The sequence below is a fragment of the Zootermopsis nevadensis genome, unplaced genomic scaffold, assembly GCF_977971745.1.
Source record: "Zootermopsis nevadensis isolate Lab colony 2312 unplaced genomic scaffold, Znev_1.0 Znev_ptg000020l, whole genome shotgun sequence".
Lineage (NCBI taxonomy): Eukaryota > Metazoa > Arthropoda > Insecta > Blattodea > Termopsidae > Zootermopsis > Zootermopsis nevadensis.
The window spans coordinates 11,604,851-11,627,659 of record NW_028259152.1 but is presented as its reverse complement, the minus strand read 5'-3'; the positions used below and the strand labels follow the sequence as shown (position 1 = coordinate 11,627,659).

The 22,809-nt window shown below is 37.6% G+C and overlaps 2 protein-coding genes and 1 long non-coding RNA gene across 6 annotated transcripts; 2 read left to right on the top strand and 1 right to left on the bottom strand.

The window, feature by feature from the left end:
• Positions 1–1,747: 1,747 nt before the first annotated feature.
• LOC147873295 (uncharacterized) lies at positions 1,748–2,388 on the top strand. The gene is made up of 2 exons (XR_015535909.1): positions 1,748–1,819; positions 2,155–2,388. It is a non-coding gene; the product is annotated as an uncharacterized LOC147873295 (long non-coding RNA).
• A 264-nt stretch (positions 2,389–2,652) lies between these two features.
• LOC110834771 (protein bark beetle-like) lies at positions 2,653–6,445 on the top strand. Its single transcript, XM_022074256.2, has 2 exons — positions 2,653–2,831; positions 5,086–6,445. Exons 1-2 carry the CDS (start codon positions 2,755–2,757, stop codon positions 5,552–5,554), a joined length of 546 nt encoding a protein of 181 aa, XP_021929948.1. The 5' UTR covers positions 2,653–2,754; the 3' UTR covers positions 5,555–6,445.
• LOC147873294 (cytochrome P450 4C1-like) lies at positions 2,856–13,185 on the bottom strand. 4 transcript variants are annotated; one of them, XM_087351756.1, is made up of 6 exons: positions 11,479–13,185; positions 10,254–10,344; positions 8,908–9,093; positions 7,461–7,530; positions 6,445–6,572; positions 2,856–3,845 (listed from the first exon to the last, which is right to left on the bottom strand). In XM_087351756.1, the coding sequence occupies exons 1-6, from the start codon at positions 11,617–11,619 to the stop codon at positions 3,757–3,759; spliced, it is 705 nt and encodes a 234-aa protein (XP_087207882.1). In that variant the 5' UTR covers positions 11,620–13,185; the 3' UTR covers positions 2,856–3,756. The 4 variants fall into 4 exon arrangements, with proteins under 4 accessions (XP_087207882.1, XP_087207881.1, XP_087207883.1 ...); XM_087351755.1 differs by having other exon boundaries at positions 6,445–6,641; positions 11,479–12,910; XM_087351757.1 differs by lacking the exon at positions 2,856–3,845 and adding an exon at positions 5,083–5,221 and having other exon boundaries at positions 6,445–6,641; positions 11,479–12,905.
• Between the last annotated feature and the right edge of the window lie 9,624 nt (positions 13,186–22,809).

Here is a 22,809-nt window from a genome sequence, read left to right as displayed (position 1 = left end):
ACCAATTTGTCCGTTGCGTAACTTGGCATGTGGCACAATAATATCAGTTACTTTCATGTTTCCAATCCTTACATTTGGATCACACGTCAACAAGGTATAGCTATGTAAGATTTGAGGTTTTCACAGCGATGAGTATGAAGATTTCTGTCTTCTGGATTGTTGCGCTTTGTAGTCTGGTCGATGTTAACCAACGTTTCAGAGGTCATACTGCCTCTGTCATCAGGGCGATGACGGAGGCAGTATGACCTCTGAAATGTTGATAACCATCGACCAGACTATACAGCGCAACAACCCAGAAGACAGAAAGCTTGAAGGATTGTCTTCACCTGACCCACCTTGAGTCTTTTATGTCTCTCGCAGACACTCAACATTTTCATGGCAACAGCACCTTCAACCTCTGTCAACATCCGCACAGTAAGATAACTAAAATAATTTATGAATATAGGCCTGCAAGTCGTTCAGTCGCAGAGTTGAAGGTTGCTTCTGAATCACAATGTGCCCAAGACCTAATTTCTGGTTGATGATTATGAGGATAGGAAATTAGATAAAGATAACACAGCATGTACAAAATCAATTTTCATTGCCTTAAAATTCTTTGGTACACAGTCCCATTATTATAGTCTCTTGATTGCAAACATCAGTTTAATATACAAGCAGGAGTGCTTTCTTCGTTCCTTGCTTTCTAACATTCTTCATTCTTTCTTGTTTCCTTCATCCCATGCCTTATTCCAGACCCTGATCTTTGAATGAGACTTCCCAGTTGCAGTGTTATTACAAAGGCTGCATGCAGTCAGACTGTCAACTGGCTCTTAGTCTGCTAATGCTTAACATACGCATTGGCAGCACTGTACTTACGTATTAAGCCCTTGAAAGAAGAACAGCTCACGAGAATTAACAGGTTGTGAATTTTGTCAAGGAAACCTTTTGGAAAATAGAGATGAAGATGTGCAGAAAACTTTGTACTTCTTGGAGCAGTCTCTTTGAAGGGCGACAGCACGCTCAGATGATTAAAAAATTAGCCCTGTATAAATAATAATCCATGGTGTAACAGCCCTCTGAGAGCCAATATGTTAGTCCTATTATGGTGCTGATTTGTTAGCATCCCACCTGATTTCCAGCTTCCTTCCATTTCTGGATGCCTTCTCTTTCTGCAACCAGAGGAAGTGCCATGCAGTGGTAAAAGAGGACTTAATAAATTGGTATTGGTAATGTAAATTACATTAAGCTAATTCAGGTTCAGGTTCACTGCTGGATTTTACACATAATGAAGACATTTGTTTAATTTTCATGGGCCTAGTCTGCATTTTAAACAAAAATACGGGTAACTCTCGATTTGCGCCGGTTCAATTTTCGCCGATTCAGAATAACTCCGATTTTGAAACCAGCAAGTCAAAAAGTGAAAAAAATATATTTTACTATTATTTATAACGTTTTACACTGTATATCGTACTGATTCTTATACTAAATCGTAATTCTTCCATCGCTGATTTTGAATAAAAATTATAAATACAGTCATCTCTGCAATTACGTATGTTTCGTTAACGCGAATTTACTCCAATGAGATCGATGAATCGGTAAAAGCTGTTTGTGAAATGCAAACTTTTCCATATGCGAGTTTGCTCTTATGAAATTCCATTCTTTAAACTTTCAAAGGACTAATTTAGTTTCTGCGGAGGTACCGGGGTTATTTTTACTACGCTATTTTCTATAGGCCGGCGTCTTACATGAATGCAACTATCGCATAACAGCAGAGACGACTGTACACATCAGTCACATGAAAGAATCGCAGTCAATGGCGGGGACCAACGAATTGCCGATTGTAAGCGTATAAAATATATTTTTTAAATTCCCTTTATTTTATTTACGTTATTTCAGAGCTTTAAATGTAATGCCATTATATTACTCGTCAAAGTTTGGATGCTGGGAACGCATGTCATTGATTTACATTATAAAAGAGTTTCAATTTACGCAGATTAATTTTACGCGGGTTCGTCCAAGAACGCATCCCCGGCGTAAATCGAGGGCTACCTGTACACTTTTATAATCATGTCTTAATAAGATATCGTTATTTATCTCTTAAACACCATATTAATTATGTTCCACTATATCTGAATTTATTTGATAATTTTTTGACCTTTGTTATTGATATTGCAGGCTTGCCCTTAGCTCCAGTCCTGATACCTAATGGGTTGTAATGAAGAGGAAATTCTCAGTTGTGCTGAGGTTCTGGATGTGATGAGAGATATTTCAGCTCCGGTTTTCAGATGTTGTGCCTTTGTAATTCAACTTATGATATTAATAGTTGATTTGAATCTATGCAATAAATGATGTTTTGTTATTTGCCAGTGAAACATACACACGATTATAAACATTTTTCATAAAATGCTACATATTTGCCCATTTTTATAATTTTTAAGTTCTTTCAAAACATATAAGAAAACTAATGCAGTTAGAACTCCTTTCTGCACAGGCTGTATCCAACAGAGTAAGACGCAAAACATTCAGAAACAGTTCCTTTACAATTTTCAATCCACTTGAATTGTCAGCAAATTACTGTAGTTGAGGTAACATGCTTTGTTTTCTATGGCACCATGTTTTAACCTTCTCAGGAATAGAACAAGAAAGGATGGAAGAATAGAAACAAAACAAATGTTATGGGGATCATTCTTTAGAAGGAATAGTTACTGATATATATCTTGGTGTTGAGAAAGGTTAAAAGGGGCAAGGGTCACTCCGATCATAAGTAGTAAAGTAATGATGCTGAGAGGCAGAGGCAGACATTTGGTGGGTCGAATAACTGGAAAGAAACTGCAGCTGACACTCAGGAACATGTGAGTTAATACATAAGATGAATGCACAGTGAACACTTGTAATAAATAATGCTTGTGAAGCAAACAGTGCTTGCTGACACAATATACATCATATACTTAATTAAGAGGGCAATAGGTCTAGTAATCTCTGTTTCTGACTACTCACTTCCTGGTCAGAATTAACATTACTTTTTAGAAGCTTTAAGTGATCAGGTATTTTTTATATTAATATTGGTATATTATTATTTATTATTGACTGCAAATGGGTTTTTACCTGGTGGCAGTGGTCCTACAATAAGACACAACAAAACAATAAGACACAACAGAACAATGAGATACAACAAAACAGTGAGACAGAACAAAACAATAAGACACAAAAAAATATACAATAAAAACAATAAGACACAACAAAACAACACACCACACAAAAAATAAAACAACTCATAAGATTACAAAACCATATAACCTAAAGTACATAACTTAAAACTTAATACCAACAATATAGTAAATATACCTCTCTGTATTCATTTTAAATTTACTTAAGTGTTACAATTTTATGTTTCTTAGAAGGTCTGGATGCAAGAACTTAATATGACGATGATGTGTTACACTTTGTTCCCTCTAGAAAGATTTGGAGGCTTTCTGCTTATTAGATACTAAAATGCACTGAAATCTATAACAGATGTGTTGATGGTAATAATGAATGGACATTGCAAATGGTGTCATAGTGCCGCAATGTGTGTGCTGTTTTAGCATAATTAAATGAATAAAGTTGTGATGAAATTACAGTAATTCCATTACTGTCTACAGGCTCTTACAGCTAAGAGTTCTAACACTGTGTTACTGCTTCTCCAACTTAAACATAGCCTTTGCAATTGTTCCCTCCTTGTGAGCCTGAAGTGCATCTTCATACTGGCTTAAGTTGTTTGTCTTGATGCCAAGTTTTTCATAGTACAGATGCCTTCACATGCCAAGCAGTGAAATTAATTGTGTGTCTTGACAATATGTCAATGCAGATGAATTGCCTGACACCTCCTGCAATAGATAATATATGTGCGGGTGATTCTTGATTGTGTGAACTATACAGGATGAATCAGAAGTATGTTTACAAACTTTGTGTTCATGTTCCAGGATCAAAAATAAGTAAAAATGTTCCTATGAACATGGGGTCACAAATGTTTCATTTTTGAAATATTAGCAAAAAATTATTTTCAATGTATGCCTTAATTGCCAAGTACAAGGACAGGGATGTTTCTTCATAACAGATGCTCAAAGGTTGTTCCTCCATTCTCCACACATGCATTAGCACGACATACACAAGACTGACAAATTCGTTCGTACACACCAGGGTTTCCTCGCATCAGTGTTTCAATTTAATTTGCATTTAAATTGGTGTGCCTGTTGAATACCTGGGTGGTATTTGTGAATGAGCAAAGTAAGGAGTTGTGGTTTGTTACATGACCAGACAGTTGGTCTGTGATGTGTTAAAATTATGGGAAGAAAAATATTTTATGTCAGTCAATTAACAGCAGTATGTGAATATTATTTCACAATCCTTCTATCAGAAACATAATGAATTGGGAGTTCAAGCAGATGCAGTGGTTCTTGGTCACTGAGATACCCTGTTTATGTACAACCAGCAGACCTACTACTGAGCATTAACACCTTTTCACTAGTCTCATATTGTGACTTCTCACTCATTTGACATTGTCATTACTCTGTGATTCATGAGAGTGTGATGTGTTGCAAGATTTGATCTAACAGTTAAATGATCCATTGTCATTTAAGATACCACAGACTTGGTCAAGAATACATTCACAAAGACATCAGAGGCTGGATATTGTTAAAAACTTTTATGAATTTACGATGAGAGAAGCAGAAAGGAAAATAAATGAAGTGACTGTCAAAATTTTATAATTAATCACAGCAAATAGAAACATCAGAGATATCTAGAAGGTCCCTTTGAAGGCACATTCCAAGGACTCTGGTGCATGGAAATTTTTAGTATGTATTGTCCCCTTGCTAAGTGTAGAAATAACATTTCTTGAAAAAGAAGCATTGTGCAAAATTATGTTGGAAATCTTAAAAACTTGTGAATAAAATAGATACAAGGGAACTTTGTTAGCATTGATGGGAGGAAGCAGTAAAATTGTTGACATTCACTGTGCTTCATATGTCCTTTATTTTCAGGTGGAAAAGTAAAATACACGAGTTATTCTCATGACAGGACAAGAAGAACAACATGTGGTTAATAATATCTGGTAATGTGTTTTAGAGATCTTCGCAGCTCCAACAACTTATTTCACTGGATCCTCCAAGACAATACAATTGAACGGAACAATGGCGGTGGGTTTGATGTTTCACTGCCGTATATGTGGCAGTACAATGAAAATTTCACACACATCCTTTATCTAAAAAATAACACATGGAGGAACAATAAAAAGTTTGGATTAGTGGTGGATGGACATTTTGCACAATTAAACCTGACACATAATGTGTTCGAAGACAATCAGTGTAAGAGTGGCCTCATATCCATTAGAGGGATGGAAAAACGCATGAGGATTGCATACAATCCTGTCTTCAGGAATACTGGCATGTATATGGTGGAATTTAGGGCTGACACTCAGTCTGAAATCCTTGGTGAAGTGGATACAAGGTTCTTTGAGAATGAAGTTAAAGAGAACCGCTTCAATGCTGGTCTCAGCAGAGGCTTTCATCAGGTAAGACTGATCAGGTTGGTGTAGTAGAAGTATCGCTCTGAACTTCTATTCAGGAGGTATTTAAGTAGTACTTTGAAATGGATTATGACTGTCTGCTTCTACATTATTTATTATTCATCATTTTTGATCTTTCCATGTCATTCTGTGTTATATTAGATCTTCATTCAAAAAGTATAATTGAATGACCAAAGAATCAACCATTAAATCAGTCCATCAGGTAAGGGTAGGGCACTTTATGAGGAAGTATTTTACTTACTGGCTTAATTCTAATGCTTATGAAAAACAACTAACAACTGTGGAGTGAAAATTGTGCAAGGAATATCTCATGTCAACTATTTTGGTGTTTTTCTTTTTTTTGATTATTACATATATTTATGTTACAGTTACTGAATTTCTCTGGAAATATTTTTGAACTTGAGATTTGGTATATCATTAAAGTCAGTAAACATTATCTGGTCTGTTTCTTTTTGATACAAACAAAATATATTATTATTTGAAGATTTCCGTCTTCTAGGTTGTTGCGCTGTGTAGTCTTACATATTATTATTCATTTGATACAGGAATTATATGAGGTTTTCTGATGGAAAATGTAAACCTATCTCTCTGATTTATGTTTAGTGTGTTGTGGTTATGAAAGTTTTATTGTCTTGTCAGTATTTCACCAAAAAGAACCTGAGAATTATGTTCTTAAATATGGCAAACTTTGCTGAGTTTTAATTAAGTTTTGTAAACAAAGCACATGTTTATAAGTATTCATGAAGTTCAATATATTTAAAAAGATATTGGAATCTACCTTTCAATGACAATTGTAATAAAGAATAAATGTGTTTCTAAGGGCTTGCAGTGTTCTGTGGGGGTGGAGATCTGGAAAGAAGAGAGAGGTAATATGAGAAATTGGCTGTACTTCTTCTCACCTGTGTCATTGATAACTTCATCAGCTACTGCTGATTCCTGAAAACTCTTCTGTCTTTGTGTCTTTATCACTTTATTGGTCATGCCATGTAGGGTAACTAGATTCCTGTCATGCTGTCTCCCAGTAGAGCTTAAGCGGAACAGAATGTCCGGGTAAAGCAGTGGGTTGAAAGCACGAACTACCAAATTATCACACATGCTACGTGAAGACAACAAACAAATGATAAGCAACTGTCAGCTGTATGCTTATTGCTCTACTTTAAATCTTTCTTTCATCATTCTTGTTTTATGTTTCCTTCACATAAAAAGAATATATAATAGAGGGTTCGTGGCTGTATGATTGTCAGTCCATTTGTTTGCACATCTCTGAGATTGCTTTATGGATTTCATTAAAATCTGGTGGTCAAGCCTCACATTAAAAAGATTTGTTTGTGTATTAATCACTTGTAATATCATCTATACATACTTTTATCAGTTCTCCTAAATATGGGACAGTAGCAAAGGAAATGGTGACATGAAATATACACCTACACTTTGAGGTTATAAAGTTATCAGTACTTAGTAACTTAAAAGGAACACTGTGTAGCTTTTTTGAATTATATCAATGTAAAAGCTTTTGCGAACACATATCTTTCCCCCAGAATTGTGTAGCTGCCATGCATTTTGTTGCATTGGTGTAGTACCCAGCTATGCTACCACCAGCATAGCTCTTGGGATCACTGATTGGTCGAGGGGGAGAGGTCAGACTAAGACAGGTACCCTGGTCCTCCAGGTTGGGGGTTGGTCACAAGGCTAACAACCTTGCATTGTAAAAAGGAAGATGTTTCGAAACCTCGATCAAAGCCTCGGACAGATGGACCTAACAGAGGACCGAATGGAAGAGGACAATTGAGGAGGCTGTGGACCGAATATGAACCGGAGAGCCATAGAAGAAGAAGAAGTTCCCAGAAACATTGGTAAATATCACCCTGGCCACCACACCAAGGTCATATAAAACTAAATATCCTGCTTAATTTACCTTTTAATTGCCTGCACGTAATTGGAACTGCTGTTCCTCTGTGCTTCAGTACTAACTCCCATTGAGATCTCTGAAAACAGTTAAAGATGGTACAATATTAGTCGAATGCTTGCACTGGGTAAATAGTACCCTACGTATGAAAATATTAATGCCCATGACTATAACTATGTATATGACTTGTGTACATATATCTAATCAGTATAGGCATTGAATTAATGCTTTAGAATGCCTTAGAAGCTCCCATACAATGCTCTTGCTCTAAATCACCAACTTCAGGACAAGTAAAACAATAATTTAAAATGTAACTGTGAAATGTGTTGAAAGTATTTAATTTTTAAATTTATAAGATCTAAAGAATTTAAATGTCTCTGCAAAGCATGATAATGTCCCATGCCTTATTCTTTAAGTGTTGTTCAGATCCAATTGTCCGTCTTGGTATTTTATTATTTAGGAACTAGGCCTGATGTCAACTAAATTCATATTCTCTTTCTTGCAGCTGCTAGGAGACCATATATGGTTTAATACAGTGGTTCTCAAGCTTTTCAGATACAACCACACATTCACTTTGCTTAAATGTTTAAAGTTGAGTAGTAAATATACGAGAATCTTCAAACACATTTAACAGTCATTAATTAACCCTGTAACAAACACCTGTGAAACACATTCTTTATTTTCTAAATCCAGTTTAAACCATTTGATTAAATGAATTAATTTCCTTGATGCCACTGATGATGACCTCTTGAGGTTGAAACGCGTATGGCAATAGTGTCTTCTTTATAGTGCTAATAGTTGTTTGTTTGCTTATTTTATAATTAATACTGTGTTTATGGGTTTTATATGATTCTTAGAAAAAACATTATTACCTTAAACAGCATCAGATGATCTTTGTAATGGTGAGGTGTTATGTTTACTTGCATTACAGACTAAATAATTAACTATTATTTAGATGAGCTTTGGCTTCAAAGGATTAATGATCCACTGACTGCAATGTCGTAAACTAGTACAATTTTTTTAAACTTCATGGCAATTATTTACACATGTTGTTAACTTACTATTATAAATAGGTTAACATATCAGAGAACAATTTTTATAACAGAAGCACTTGTTAGTGAGATTTTGGACATTGCTTCTGCTTGAGTGATGTTTAATACTGGTTTAATTTCTGTTGCTGGAAATTGCATATTAAGTGGTCATCAGTAAGACGCTTCCTACGTCCTGATCTTACGTTATTCATTCAACTGAACAGTGCTTGCTGCCAAATAGACATTCATGGCCGTCTTCTGGGCTGTAGTGTCATGTAATCTGGTAGAAGTTTACCAAAGTTTCAGAGGTCCTTACAGCCTCCACCATGAGGGAGATGAACATCGTTGGTAAACATCTGACAGACTACACGGTGCTGCAACCCAGAAGACGGCCATCTTGACACTAATCTTGTTTCTTCTCTCACCACATATGGAATCCAAAGCGCACAGTGTTATATATGGGTAGATATCAAATTCAGAACCACCCACGTGGTGAGCCAGCTTTTCCACAAAAATGCTTGCATTTTTGTTGAACACTTCCACAAAGTTTTTCAGGATTTGGAAATGGAATGTGGGTGTGATTAGCCTCCGGCTTGCTTTCCATTTTTCACCTGTACACGAACAAAAACTGAAGAAATAAATCTGAAATGTAGTTTAGTCACCAAAATGATTTTAAAAAAGAATGTGAGGTCGATTTATTGAACATTTAATTTAAAACCTATTCATTACATTAATAATCTTGTTTTTAACTCCAAGTCTCAAGGACTCAGGAGCAGTACTCGTTAAAGGAAATCATGCTGCTTGTGTTTACATCAATACTCGATTACAGATAATGGTAATAAAGATGTCTATGTTAACACTAAAATTTTATGTTTCGTAAGGGAAATCTCATTTCTATTGATTTGATTTTTCAACAGAAAATACTAGGTATAATTAGGCCTTGTTATTATGGTTGTGTAATACTTGGCGAGGGAACTCACATTGTTTCTGTTGACCTGGATGCCTAATACCAGAAATCGTACAGGATGATTCAAAAGGTTAGGACCAAACTGAAGGAGCGTATAGAGGGACTCAGAGAGAACAACTTTCGAATAGGAATCCATCTCCTCCGAAGTTATCCTGAGTCAGTCGAGGTCATTGAAAGTAGGGAAGTCTGATAACATACCGCTTAAATAATCGTACTTTGATATTCTCCTACTACCTTAATTTTGAATCACACGTATCCCGTCAGATTCTACAGAGGCCCCTGGGTTGTTTATTTCAGCGGTATGTTATCAGACTTCCCTACCTTCAATGGCCTCGACTGACTCAGGATAACTTCGGAGGAGATGGATTCCTATTCGAAAGTTGTTCTCTCTGAGTCCCTCTATACGCTCCTTGTTTGGCCCTAACCTTTTGAATCAGCCTGTATTGTATTCTGTTGACATTATTAGTAAATGATTGATCGTGGAAATAAAGCACCCTCTGTTCATGTAAATATACGTATGAAGCTTTGTAAAGGAATTCACGTAGCTGCTGTAGAGAAAAGATACATGATACTGAAAATCACATTGTTCTGTTGATGTAGATAATTTGTACTACTAATTCCTGTGTACTTCATTAAGTAAACCACAATCTACCTATTGATTCCGATAGTTGATAAGGGAAATTTCACTACTTTTGTTAAATTTCAGACAACATTTGCCCGCATAGTCTGTAGTGGGACAACTTTGTCTCTGCAATACTTTACATTGATTGTAGGCCAGTGTATATTTCAAGTACTTTTACTTACCTGTGCTCGTAATAAGCCCTGTGCCAAGCCAGGGTTTCAGGACGTCATATAATGCAGATTTATCAACAGTTTTGGCATCCGACAGAATGATCTTAAACAATAAGGTGATGAGCATTAGGCATAATAAATGATGTTTTACAAAGTTTTTTCACTAAGCAATTGATAAATAGTTGATTTGAGAACTGGGGAAAGGTAATAATTTTTGATAAATCCAGCTTAGCTACATCTCTTGAAATATTCTATGAAACTGAAATTGGGTTTTGTTTTTGGTTATATATGCTTCTCTATCAAGAAGTGATCGACCAAGTTGCTGTAAACTTGGCCTCCTTATCCAAACAAATCTTTATATCTTAAAAACACCCAGCAAAGCAGAAATTACCAGTAACTAAGAAGTGACTTTGTTGCTGTGTGCCAGCCAGTTATACTGGTGATAACAAGTTGAAACCATTGTGCATTAGTAAATGTTTGAAGTGTGTAAACATGAATTCTCAGCCTGTGATGTACTTGAATGACATGCTATATTTTTGCCCCCTTTTATGAAAATGAGTTTGTGTCATCAGTAAGACACCATCTGTGTTTTAAGAAACGTTAAGAAATGCCTCTCTTAGTGTTAGATTACTGTCCAGCTCCATCCTTCTACTGACCTGTTTAGAACAACAGACAGATAATGAACACCTTCATTTGTTGTATCTGGTTAATATTAAGCAATATATTCTGAAAAAAACTGCAGTCATTAGTTATGACAAAATATATTATATGACTGTTTTCGCAAGAAGGCATAAATGTAAGTAATTTCCAGTGGGCTGTGCCAGTAGCACTGGTCTTAAATGTACTTTAAAACATCATATCAGGGATTCCAAAGTTAAATATACGTCTATTTCATTGTAACGCAGGTAGCTTATAACGCTGAAGCTGTCCCTCGACACCAGCATTCATTATATCGGAGTTCCACAGCAATTAATAACAATCAAAAAAGATGACTGATTATTATATCCTGAGATGCACGAATGTATAAAGGCTTCTTGCATTTGCCTTACACCTGGTTGTTTATCCGTGTTTCAATGTGTGATTAAAAGCGCAAATTTCCCGGGATAAGAATCTAATGAATTTCAAGGTCGCAGTGTTATGTTTTGGTGGCTCTCAGCTATGGTAATTTTGTAACAATGTTGAAACATTTGTTTCGAAAATCTTGCATTTTCAGAATACAGCTGTGGACTGCTTATACCTGTAACAACCTGTAACCGTTCGTTTCCACGGACTGGTAGATCACAGCGTCCGCTACGATGTTGCTGGTAGGGATTGTTGGGTCTTCGGGATCTCTCAGGGATATTTGCTTAGCTCTGCTAGTCGGTAGGCAACGACTCATCTCAGTTGTGTTCACGGCCAGTTCGTAGCAAATCAGTCATCCACTTTATTAATTTCACAATCCTCCTACAAATCACTGCCACCTCCGCACGTACAGTAAGAGACTGTAATCTTGAGACTTGTGGGGCGGAGGAATAAGTAGGAAAGATAGCGCCTGCCTTTAACTCTTCGGACTTCCTGCATTCCTTGCAAGTCTCAAGATTACAGTCTCTTACTGTACGTCCACATCTCTCAAGCTCACAAAGTGTTGTGTTGCAACAGTCGGCAAAACTCCTTTTACACCGTAAACATGCTTACGGTTTGACAATCAAAATTTAAATCTTTGCCCCGAAATGAAATGTAACAACTCCCACTTGGCGCGGGTCAAACTTCAAGCCGACAAAAACACGACAATGAGTGGATAATATCAAGCCTAGTGACCTAGCGCATAAAAGTTGGATTCATTACAAGTACAGAATTAACATAAAACAATAAATGGATTGGTAAGCGGTTGCAGACCTCAGTTATATTATGCACATTGCTAGGGCGACCTTGATAGCTGTACTGGAACGTAGTCTTATTACAGCTTATTATAGCTGCCATAAGTTTTCACGATATTTTAAAGTCATGGAAGTAATTTGGTCGGGTCATTAGCATGTTGCCATTGAATTATTTTCTGAGAAAGACGAATACAATCCACCACCTTCCGCTTTATATGGCTTATGATCTATATTTTTATTATCCTACTATATATACAACTTGCCACTTTCATTCGGGTTTAAAGCTAAAGTTGTCCCTGTTACTAATGACACGTGGGGTAGTGGTGGAATAGGTTCACCCTTTCTTGACCTCGGCACTAGTGTACTAGAAAATCAGGACTCCGTGTGCATTGCAGAAAATAGGAGTTTTTTCACTCTGTTCTTGGAAAAAAGGGCTTAAATTTTTGGGCAGAAGTGTAAAGCAAACAAAAAATTGAAGGTATAACTTATAAGTAGAACTTGCCATCGTAACTGACATATGAGTACTCCATTGCGTAACGGAGCAATTACAAAGCTCTAAACCGATAAGACAATTCGATATCGATACGAACGTCTCCTATAGCGATACTGAATTCCATATCGATTGACATTTTGTCGGCGGAACATCGAGCGCTTGTAAGTTTTGAGGCTATCACGGCGATGAGTACGAATATTCTGTCTTCTTGATTTTATCACCTTGTAGTGTGGTATACCAAACTAAGCGGAGCTAAAACCCAGAAGACAGCCATCACTGAAGGCTTACTCGATAAAACGTCGCCATATTAAAATAAATAATTAATAATATATCCTCGCCGTGCTCCTGTGAAAGCCGTGGTTTGTTTCATACGTAGATCAAATTTATTTCACTTTATTTTTAAAATTGTAAGTAATTTTTTAACTGTGTTTCAAGATGTACGCATAAGTGTAGCCTGATTTCTAATTCCCTCCATTCTAATTCCGGAACTGTGGTTCCACTATCAATTTTTCCCCGGAAATCGAAGAATTAAGCCTATAGCATTGTATGAAAATCGAAATCAGAACAAAAAGTCATGAATTAAATTTTATACCGGAATTCGTCTGTAGTTACAAGTCTATTGAATACAATAATTTACACGTACCTTTAGGACCTGTGCCTAACTCAAGCACATTTCCTATAAATGGCAGTGGTTTTGGTCCTGGCACCTTCTCTGCTAACTTCATCAACCTATAATTCTTTTTTCTGAAGAAAGTCCACAGTAAGATCGCACTGGCCAGGAACACGATCAGCGTGGAGACCAGCATGCTCACGGTTCAGCTGTGGTTCTGTGCTTTGGTTTCTAGGCTTTTAAACAACTGCAACAAAGTTGTTTTTTTTGTGGATGACTGACTGACAAACATCTATCTTGTCAGAGTTCATGTTGTGACGGAACGTGCAGCCAACCACATCTTCCGATACACCTTAGAGCAATCAATGTTCATTACTTGAAGATCTATATGCAATAACAGAGCAAACGCTCTTCAATTAGGATGTTATATTTATTTTTCTACACTTGTTTTAGTTCGCAGTCAAAGAATAAAACGACCCAAGATAAGATACGGAGCGTGATCATCATGAGAAATGACCCAGAGGAGAATATCTAGCAGTTTCTACATGGCCATCACAAAACAGAGGACAACAGCAGGTCCCCAGGAGAAAAATGTGAGTACTGGATTGTAGCCGGACATTTTCTTGAAGGAAGTCATTTTAAAAAACTTGAATTCTTCAAGGAACACAGGGCTGGCTCTCAGCCTGGTGGGGATTTCCGTTGAAGGTGTTTTGGTTTGCCCCACCCCACGTCATAAACTGTTGGCGTCACTAACTGTTAATTCCTGGTCAAGAGCAGTCGCATTTCAGTGTCGCTGTGTATCACTAAAGATTTCAATAAAGTTCTTAGAACTAGCTTTTCCACGTTGAATGCAAACCAGTATCCATGAGAAGATCTCATGATTCTTCTCACCGATAGCTAAAGTGATAAGAAGAACAGCGAGGTCTACTGCCGCAACAGTGGCGCGCCAACGTTTGGCGCGGTGTATGCAGGAAACGTGGCAAAAACAAAAATACTTTGGCAATAAGTGATTAACCGTAGACGGAAGGAAGATACTACGACGCCCAAGTTTCATCTAGACGCGCGACTTCAGCATCAGTGAAAGCTACAGATAAGTGTTAAAGATTACAGGTCAGTAAAAGTGTTTGTCCAAACTGTGTAAAATCATGGCGAACAGGGCCCTGAGAAACCGAGTAGTTAAACTGGATGAAGGATCGAAGTACGAAAATAGTGATCTCGACCTTCCCAGTGCACAAATAGAGAGTTTTTCAGGACAACAAAGTAGCTTACCGACATCCGTAGAGAGGGAAGCAGATGCGATAGAAAAGGAAACAGAAAGTAAGAAAGAAAAGAAAGTCGGTACAAGTAACAACTGAAAATAGTATGGTCCAAATTTTACAAGAAATAGCACAGGTAAAAAACATGCTTAACGCTATTATTGAAGGAAACGAGAAATTGTCGTCGAAAACTGAGGAAAAAGGGGTCGAATTTTCAGAAGCTATTAAGCCTTTGAGAGAAGAAACGAAACAGGAGATTAAGGAAATTAGAAAAGATTGGCAGAAGTTATCAGAGGAAGTGAATGATAGATTGGGTGGACATGTAGAAGTTCAGGAGGAGTTGGTTCAGGAGTCAGAAGCCAGCACCAAAGCATTGGAAAGTAATATTGAAGGGAACAAAACTGAGGTCAGTCGTGACTTTAGTCTTATGCGACAAGATACAGATAAATTTCAACGAGAAGTGACTAAGTAAAATCAAGTATGGAAGAATAAGGCGGGGAGAAAATGTCCCAATTGGATTCTAGTATCAGAGCAAAAGTAACAAAACAACAACAAAACAAAAGTAAATTCGACAATGACCCAGAGCGGATCGCCGCTATTCAGAGTTACCCTGCTCCCAGAAACCAAAAACAGTTACGCCACTTCCTCGGCACATGCAATTTTCATAACCGCTTCATTTTTAATTATGTAAGTTTCGTTGCACCGCTGTTGACGAAACGAAGCCGATGGAAATGGACCGAACAAATGCAGAGAGCGTTCGAAGATCTGCGCGCACAGTTCGCGTGGAGTATCCTCCTCATTCATCCAGATGAAGAATCATCCTTTATAATTTACACCGATGCTAGTAAGATCGCCATAGGAGCTTTACTTCTGCAGACTACCGACAACGGCGAGACTCGCATTGTTTCTACTGCGTCACGAGTCTTGTCCCCGGCAGAACTTTTGGCGGTGGTGCCAAATTTAGAATCTATGTTTACGGCCACGAGATTAAGTTATGCACATACAGAAAGAAACGGAAGAAAACTGGATCTTATCGTTGGGAACCTCAGCTTCATGACAAGGTTTCAGCTCCACCCAAGTAACTTCAACAGAGAAGGAGGCTTCACGCTTGGGCGATCATGGGATCCGGCAACATAGGGTTCCAGCAGTACAAAGACAACCACCCCGGCACGCCGCACATTCCACACTCCCCCTCCAAACGCCGCTCGGGGACCTACAAAGAGCTAGAGTTAAGAGCCACATAGTCAACAGCCTTGAAAATGAGGAAACGAAACGTCGGCGATTAATCAATCACCATCTAACACGGCTCATAGCCTGAGAAGACTTTATTAATGAAAGCCGCCGTGAAAACTTCACATCATATACCTTCAGGTTCTTCTAAATGGCATGACGAAAGAACAAAAGAAACTAAGTCATCGGCAGGGGGAGCGTTTTGAAGAATGATTTTAAGAAGTCGAAAAGGCTAACCGCGTTAACGAAAATAGGTTTGAGAAGTTGAACCTTGAAATGAAACATTTAAAAGGTAAATTGTCAGAACCTACTTCCATTGTTTGCAATGCAAATTTGTTACGATTAGCTGATAGCAACGCAGCCAGTCAAAGCAGTTCCCACAGCGAGCCTCCCGAAAACTTGAATAGTCAAGTGTCAAGGTCCAATGATATTTCTGGAAATACGAATGATGCTAATTGTAATGTGAGTCGTGATAGCACGAATGTTCGCCCTTACAATGCACATAACTATTTAAGCGCTGCTGATCTGTCCCTACCCATGTTTGAAGACAGCGATAAAATTAACGCTATTTACATTTGAACCCTTTGGATGAATTTATGAAGTTGGAGGGCGTACTCGAGTCATTACAATTAGCTATTGCATTCAAATCAATATCAGACCCTGTGGCTGATCAGTGGATGTCAGCTGTTTCTCATACCTTAAATGACTGTGAGCAGTTTAAAGTCGCTTTCACTAGAACCTTTTGGTCCAAGACGACACAGAGCTGGTTGAAATATTCAGCAAAAAAGCTTCGAAACAAATGTTTAAACTCAGAAAAGAAAAAGGCTGTTTTTTTAAGTGAGAGAAAAGAGAAGGGAGTATGAAAAGAGAGAGATGAAGGTTTACCCACTGGGGTATTCTTGCCATCTTTTGGCCGATTCTTGGGTCCTAAGTAAAAAAATTGCAAGGCCATGGAAAAACTAATTTATTGAATATTGTTGCCAAATCATACCAGTAACTTATTATTAGAGGTAGAAAGAATAATAAAAACGGAAGCATTGAATCCTTAAGGAAGAAAATCATAACGATAGTTAAGTCTTAAGTCAGAGTAACGATGGATTGCACGATGTGATTTTGCTATTGTTGGTTTATTTAAGATAGATGACAGTAGAGGTGTGAATGTTTGAATGATTTTGACGTAAATACGTCTATATTTTAGGGTCAGTGTCATTCGGCAAAAAGTGGAACGAAAAAGTGTAACTGCATTGTTATGTTACCTAGCAAACGTCATCTGTTTACTCGGCATTATTGTTACCAAGGAAACGTCATCTGTTTACTTAGCATTGTTGTTACCTATAAAACATTTTATTACCTTACCTTACATTACATTCAGCTACCACAGACCCATCTTAAGCGTACCTAATTCAAGTTAAATAAGCAAAGTCTTAACCAAACTTTACTCAATTGAAAAGCATGTATAAAGGAAATATTTAGAATAAAGCCAATATATAAACTTCCTTTCCGTATAGACGTATTTACGTCTAATTCTCCGGAACCGTGGTTCCACTATCATCCTATGTGAAGTAATGAGAGCTTCTTTGAAATGCGTATAAACATTTAAAGTGATCTATTGACATTCAATATTCATTGTATACTGATAACGCAGATGATTTGTGAAAGAATACTAATGTAAGCTTAGCTGATAATAGATACTTAAGAAATTGTTCAGTGAACCATTGACTGTTATGTTGTGTTGGTCATGTAAGACGCTTACAGCAGCGCTTCTCTTTTTAAAGGGACTCTTCAACAAACTTTAAACACAGTCGCACGCAAATCCAATACAATTCTGATATCATCGTCTTGCGGCTAGAGCCAAATATCATCTGTATTGTTCTTGACTAATAAATAGTGTAAAAAAGTTGTCAGTGGAACCACGGTTCCGGATAATTTGACGTAAATACGTCATACCTGCTTTACAATTGAGTAAAGTTTGTTTAAGACATTGCTTATTTAATGTAATGTAAGGTAAGGTAATATTCAGCAATAGCGGCAGCCTCTAGTTGTCGGGAGTTACACGCCGGTAACACCTCTGAGGAGATTCGAGTATCTACCGAGAAGCCAAGCTCCTGTCACTGAGCGGTTATAAGCTTTTCCAAGAATGTGGCACGTTGAATGCATCCCAGAATCCCGTGAGAAGATCTCATGATTCTGCTGACCGATAGCTAGCTTGTAAGATCAGTGAGGATTAATCTTTTGCTCCAGATGCTTTATTCCAACGCCCAAGAAGCCACAGAATAAATTCATAAAGTGTTACGGAGATCACGTTTCAAAGTACCTACCGGATAATTGCACGTTGTCCGGCAGTTACAGAGCAAAATTTGGGGCTCAATGCAGCTCTTGTGAGCGAAGGAGAAGAATACAAGTCAAGAAGGTCGTAAATGTTTTAGTCACAATGCAGTGAGACAGGATGCATAAAAACGAATCGAATCACAATATCGAATAGTTATTGAAACACTGATTTGTTAGAACACCAGTAAAGTCAATATTTACCTAGACCTACCCAACATAATTGTATGAAACATTTGTTGTATTTTTTCATTATATCTGGAACATGCTCTTTGATTAGAATTCTGACACATTATGTGTTCTCCTGTAAATTATTTTGTAAAATTATGGTGATTTAAGAATTATCAAAATCGCAGATAGGAATTTAAATGTTATAAATTAAGATTAAGATATCAAATACCTATTAGGTGATTTGTAGATAATGTACTACAAAGATATCACTTGACAAACAACTTGGCGAACATTTTTCTAAATTATCACATTTTAAGCATAAAGGAAAAAATGTATGACGCTTAATATATTTATTTATAAATTAACCACACAGTATATATTTATCACGTACTTGGTTCAGGTGATAATTAAACAAAACACAATTTTTTAATTTCACTATCCTTTTCCCTTAGAGACGAGGATCCAAATGTGTGACTCGACGGAATGAGAACCACGGATCCTACTAAGCTTGTTCAATAACAAGAATCAATTCTGAACCAAATTAACGAGAGAAAATAAACTCGTTTTGTAGCTATAGTGGAACTTTCCTGACTAATGTTTTGCCGTTTCGTCCTTGATACTCATGTGATGTGATTGGGTAATCGCATTACGTGTCTTCAAAGAGCCCTTGCCTCACTGGTAGAGCCAGTACCATCCAGACCATGACCATTCTAACATGTATTTTGGCCAGCTCGCCGCGTCATTTTGTCGCGCGTTTTAGCAATGGAGCCACGCACACTATGGCGGTGACGCCGCGAGCACGCCACGAGGACGCGGGAGATATCTGCGCTCGCCAACCACTGCTTCGCAGTGTGATCGTCGATCGCCGCGAAGCAGCAGTCTGTGTGAGATCATTGGGCAGTGCATACGTGCTTCGAACCCTCGCAACAGCTACCTCCTTCCAGTCATGGATGCAGCCGGTTTGGATGTGGATTTGTTTATAGAAGAGGTAAAGAAATATCCTGAAATATGGGATACATCTTGTAAGGAGTATCATGATAAGATTAAGATGAGAGCCGCGTGGTTTCAAGTGTGTGAAAAGTTTTGTGAGGGTTTTGCTGATAAACCGGATCTGGAGAAAAATGAAATAGGTAAGTATTATTGTTTATCTATTTTGTGTTCTAGCGGTGGCATTTTGTCTCGAATGTGACATAAATAGTTTTTGGTAAAAGCTTGGTCAAGTTCGTTAGCCAAAACAATCCGTCCACAAGTTTCAAAATGGCGGCCGTTTAAAAATTTAACCCTCCGACCGGCAAATGCATTTTTCTCTGGCGAGAGGCCTTTTTGTTGTATGTATAAATAGTCTTCAATCAATAAGAACAATAATATTCCTAATAATTAACAAATAATTGTTATAAAAATTCTGTTATTTCAGCAGGATAAATTACCTCCAGACGTTTTAGTATAATCAATGTTTTATTGCATATCATCCACAAAATAGCCTAACATATAATTACACAGATTTCAGTAAAACTATACAGTTTGAATTCCAATAGTCTGCCACGTTTGGTGGAAAATTGATTCCGCATTCACTGTATTTGTTACCGACCAGTTTTAGATACATTTATCTTGCCACGGTACTCTGCCAGCACTGCTTACAAAGTAATCAGCTAATGCATTTCTTCGACGGTTTAGTGAACTTCCTCCTTGCGTTGATGGAGTTTCATTGTCCAGATCACATAGCCCATGCATACTTAATGTGTCCTCGAAGTTAAAACCATCTCTGGAACGGACGTAGTTGTGAAGAATGCAACAACATTTGATAATGCTAATAGTACAGTTCAACTTAACATTGATGGGTCTGTGAAAGATTCTCCATTTATTCGTCAGAATTCCAAATGCGCACTCCACATATCTCCGGCCACGACATAAACGATAGTTAAAGATCCGTTTCTTGTAGGAGAGGAATGTTTCATTGTATGGTCTCATGACAAAATCAGACAGAGAAAATGCTTCATCCCCCAAGAAAGTGTACGGCATCGAAGGTCCTGTAGTTTCTGGCAGAGGTTGTCCTTTTGGGATACTTGCCTGGCCATTTTCTAACATTTTGTACAGCTTAGAGTTTTCAAAGATAGTGCTATCCGATTCTCTGCCACGAGACCCAACGTACACGTAGTTGAACAGATAGTTTGCATCTGCAAACACAAACAGCACTACAAAATGGAATTTCTTGTAGTTAAAGAACTGAGAACCACTGAAATCTGGTTTAACGATTCTCACGTGCTTGCCATCCAAGGCACCCAGGCAGTTGGGGAAGTTTGCACGCTTTTAAAAAAACTTTAGCATTTTCCAGCCATCTTTCCTCTGTGAATTTCGGTATGCATTCTTTGCGCAAGATCTCCCACATTGCCTTACAAACTTTTCTTACTATTTTACACAATGTTGTGTGGCCGATTCTGTATTGATAATGCAGATCAATTAGAGTGCAGCCGCTACCCAAGTATCTGGAAAAGAAGAACATTACTTTAGTGTTAATAATAATTTTCATTACCCTAGTAAGTTCTGGGCTCGGGCTCTCTGGTTTATGGGTCTACAGGGCCTCTGGTTTTCCTGGGCCCTCGGAATCCCTGAACTTTTTAGTTGAGACCATAGGCAAAAGTCATCTTTTACTAGCGAAGCAAATTCAGGTTCAGGACGCGAAGTGGTAGGGGTGTGCCCTAGTTGTGAGCTTCAACAAAATAAAAGATATTTACAAAATGAATCATATACTACAGTTTGTGTTTGATTTCAGGTTCAAAATTCATGAAGAGGTGGAAGGGCATTAAAGATACTTTCACAAAACGTGAAAAGAAACAAACAAAATCAGGGCAAGGGGCAAATTCTGCCAGACGGTACATTTATGCCCGCCAGCTGTCGTTCCTGTTAAAGACAGTGGATCCAGGTCCCACGCAAACTAGTGTCGATGACGAAGTCGTGGCTGGTAGTGAATCTCTGGAAGAGATGGATACTACAGCAGAAACATCAACAGCTGAAAATGACCCCTTCCCGATCGTACAGAGTGAGCCTGGCACAAATTTGGACAATACACCTGCTTCCAAACATCTCAGGATAATTGAAAATAACTCATTAAAGTTTATGAACTCTCCTATGCCAAATGCTACCCGCGAAGTACCGGACGATGATAAATCATTTTTTGAATCATTGCTTCCAGCTGTTAAAACCTTGCCGTTGGACACCAAATTGGAGTTTAGATGCGAAGTTATTAGGTTACTGAAAAGGTTCAGGACCATGAATGAACATCCCCAATACATCGCCCCACGAAGTTCTCAGCAATTGCAACCCATCGATCGTTTTCAAGAGTTCAATAATCAATCTCGTGCATCATTTACAGATTCACCTACTCAACCTCATTTATCTGTCAGTTCACTACAACCACCCTACACCATGACCACTCCTTCTCCATACAGCAGCAGCAACTACACGATAACAGATGGTGAAGATTCTATGGACCTTTTTCGTAACGACACAAACCAACAATAGAATGGATCACTTTATAATGGTTTCCAAATGGACTGTAATTGGTAACTTACAGTAAATAATTGATTTTTGTACTTAAACTTGAAATAAAGACTTCGTTTTGAGAAACTGTGCTTCTTGGTTTATAGCCCTACAAATATTTAATTGTTTTTATCTTTAACTTTAATAATGTTAATTAAAAACAATATTGCCATATACTAAAATTGTAGGTTTACTAAACACTAAATAACAACTAAAATTTAAATTACATTTACTACAGCTTACTACAGTTGATACCAAAATAGGCGTTAGTAAATTAATTTTAACATATAGATACTGTCGGGTATCACATTAAAGCACTTGCTTATTGATTACAACAAAATTATATCGTTGGGGCAAGGATATAATTTATCCATTTTTTAAATAAACTATATCGTAGTTGTTAATTCATTAAAATAACACATAGAATATGAATACTTACATACTCTCTGCTTACCTCAGAGTCACAACCAGCATTTGTAGAGGAGGTATTGCAAGCCTCATCGCAGTCTTTACTTTTGATGGATGCATCCAGTTTTGCTGCTAGCTCATCAAACGACTTTATACTCATACGACAATAATTATGAAATTTACTTCCATCTTCTCTTCAATCTATAAACACTGTCACGAACGCCCCTTTTAACAGCCGTGAACTAATCAACGGGTGTGTCCAATACTACCTATTGCGGTTTTTAAGGATGTATTCATAAACGAAATAGGCAAACACTACACGTTTTCTTCTGCACACATCCATTTTGGTTGCCATCCAATCTAGTACTGGTGAGAGTTTTTCGGCGTGCTCGAGCGATGACGCTACGTGTGCACTGTCACGGGTTTCCTCGCCCTAGAAGCAGAGGAAGCTACTAGATATGTGACCATAGCCCAAGCTATTAAGTTAATAACGAAACCTTTTTCGGGTGATCCGAAAGAGTTGCGTTCTTTTTGTGACAATGTGGAGGCTGCTATACAGGTTACAAAACCCACTATGAGGGTAGTGTTGTTGAAATTTATAAGAGCTAATATTATTGGGGAAGCTCGGGACAAAATTATTAATCTAAATTCAGAGCAAACATGGGATGAGATTAAAGCTTGT

Coding starts and splice junctions, on each gene's coding strand:
- LOC110834771 (XM_022074256.2), top strand. CDS start 2,755: ATGATGCTGAGAGGCAGAGGCAGACATTTGGTGGGTCGAATAACTGGA. Junction 2,832..5,085: donor CAGCTGACACTCAGGAACAT/GTGAGTTAATAC, acceptor AATGTGTTTTAG/AGATCTTCGCAGCTCCAACA.
- LOC147873294 (XM_087351755.1), bottom strand. CDS start 11,619: ATGAGTCGTTGCCTACCGACTAGCAGAGCTAAGCAAATATCCCTGAGA. Junction 10,345..11,478: donor ACGGTTACAGGTTGTTACAG/GTATAAGCAGTC, acceptor TTATTGTTTAAG/ATCATTCTGTCGGATGCCAA. Junction 3,846..6,444: donor TGAAGTTATCAATGACACAG/GTGAGAAGAAGT, acceptor TATCTATTGCAG/GAGGTGTCAGGCAATTCATC.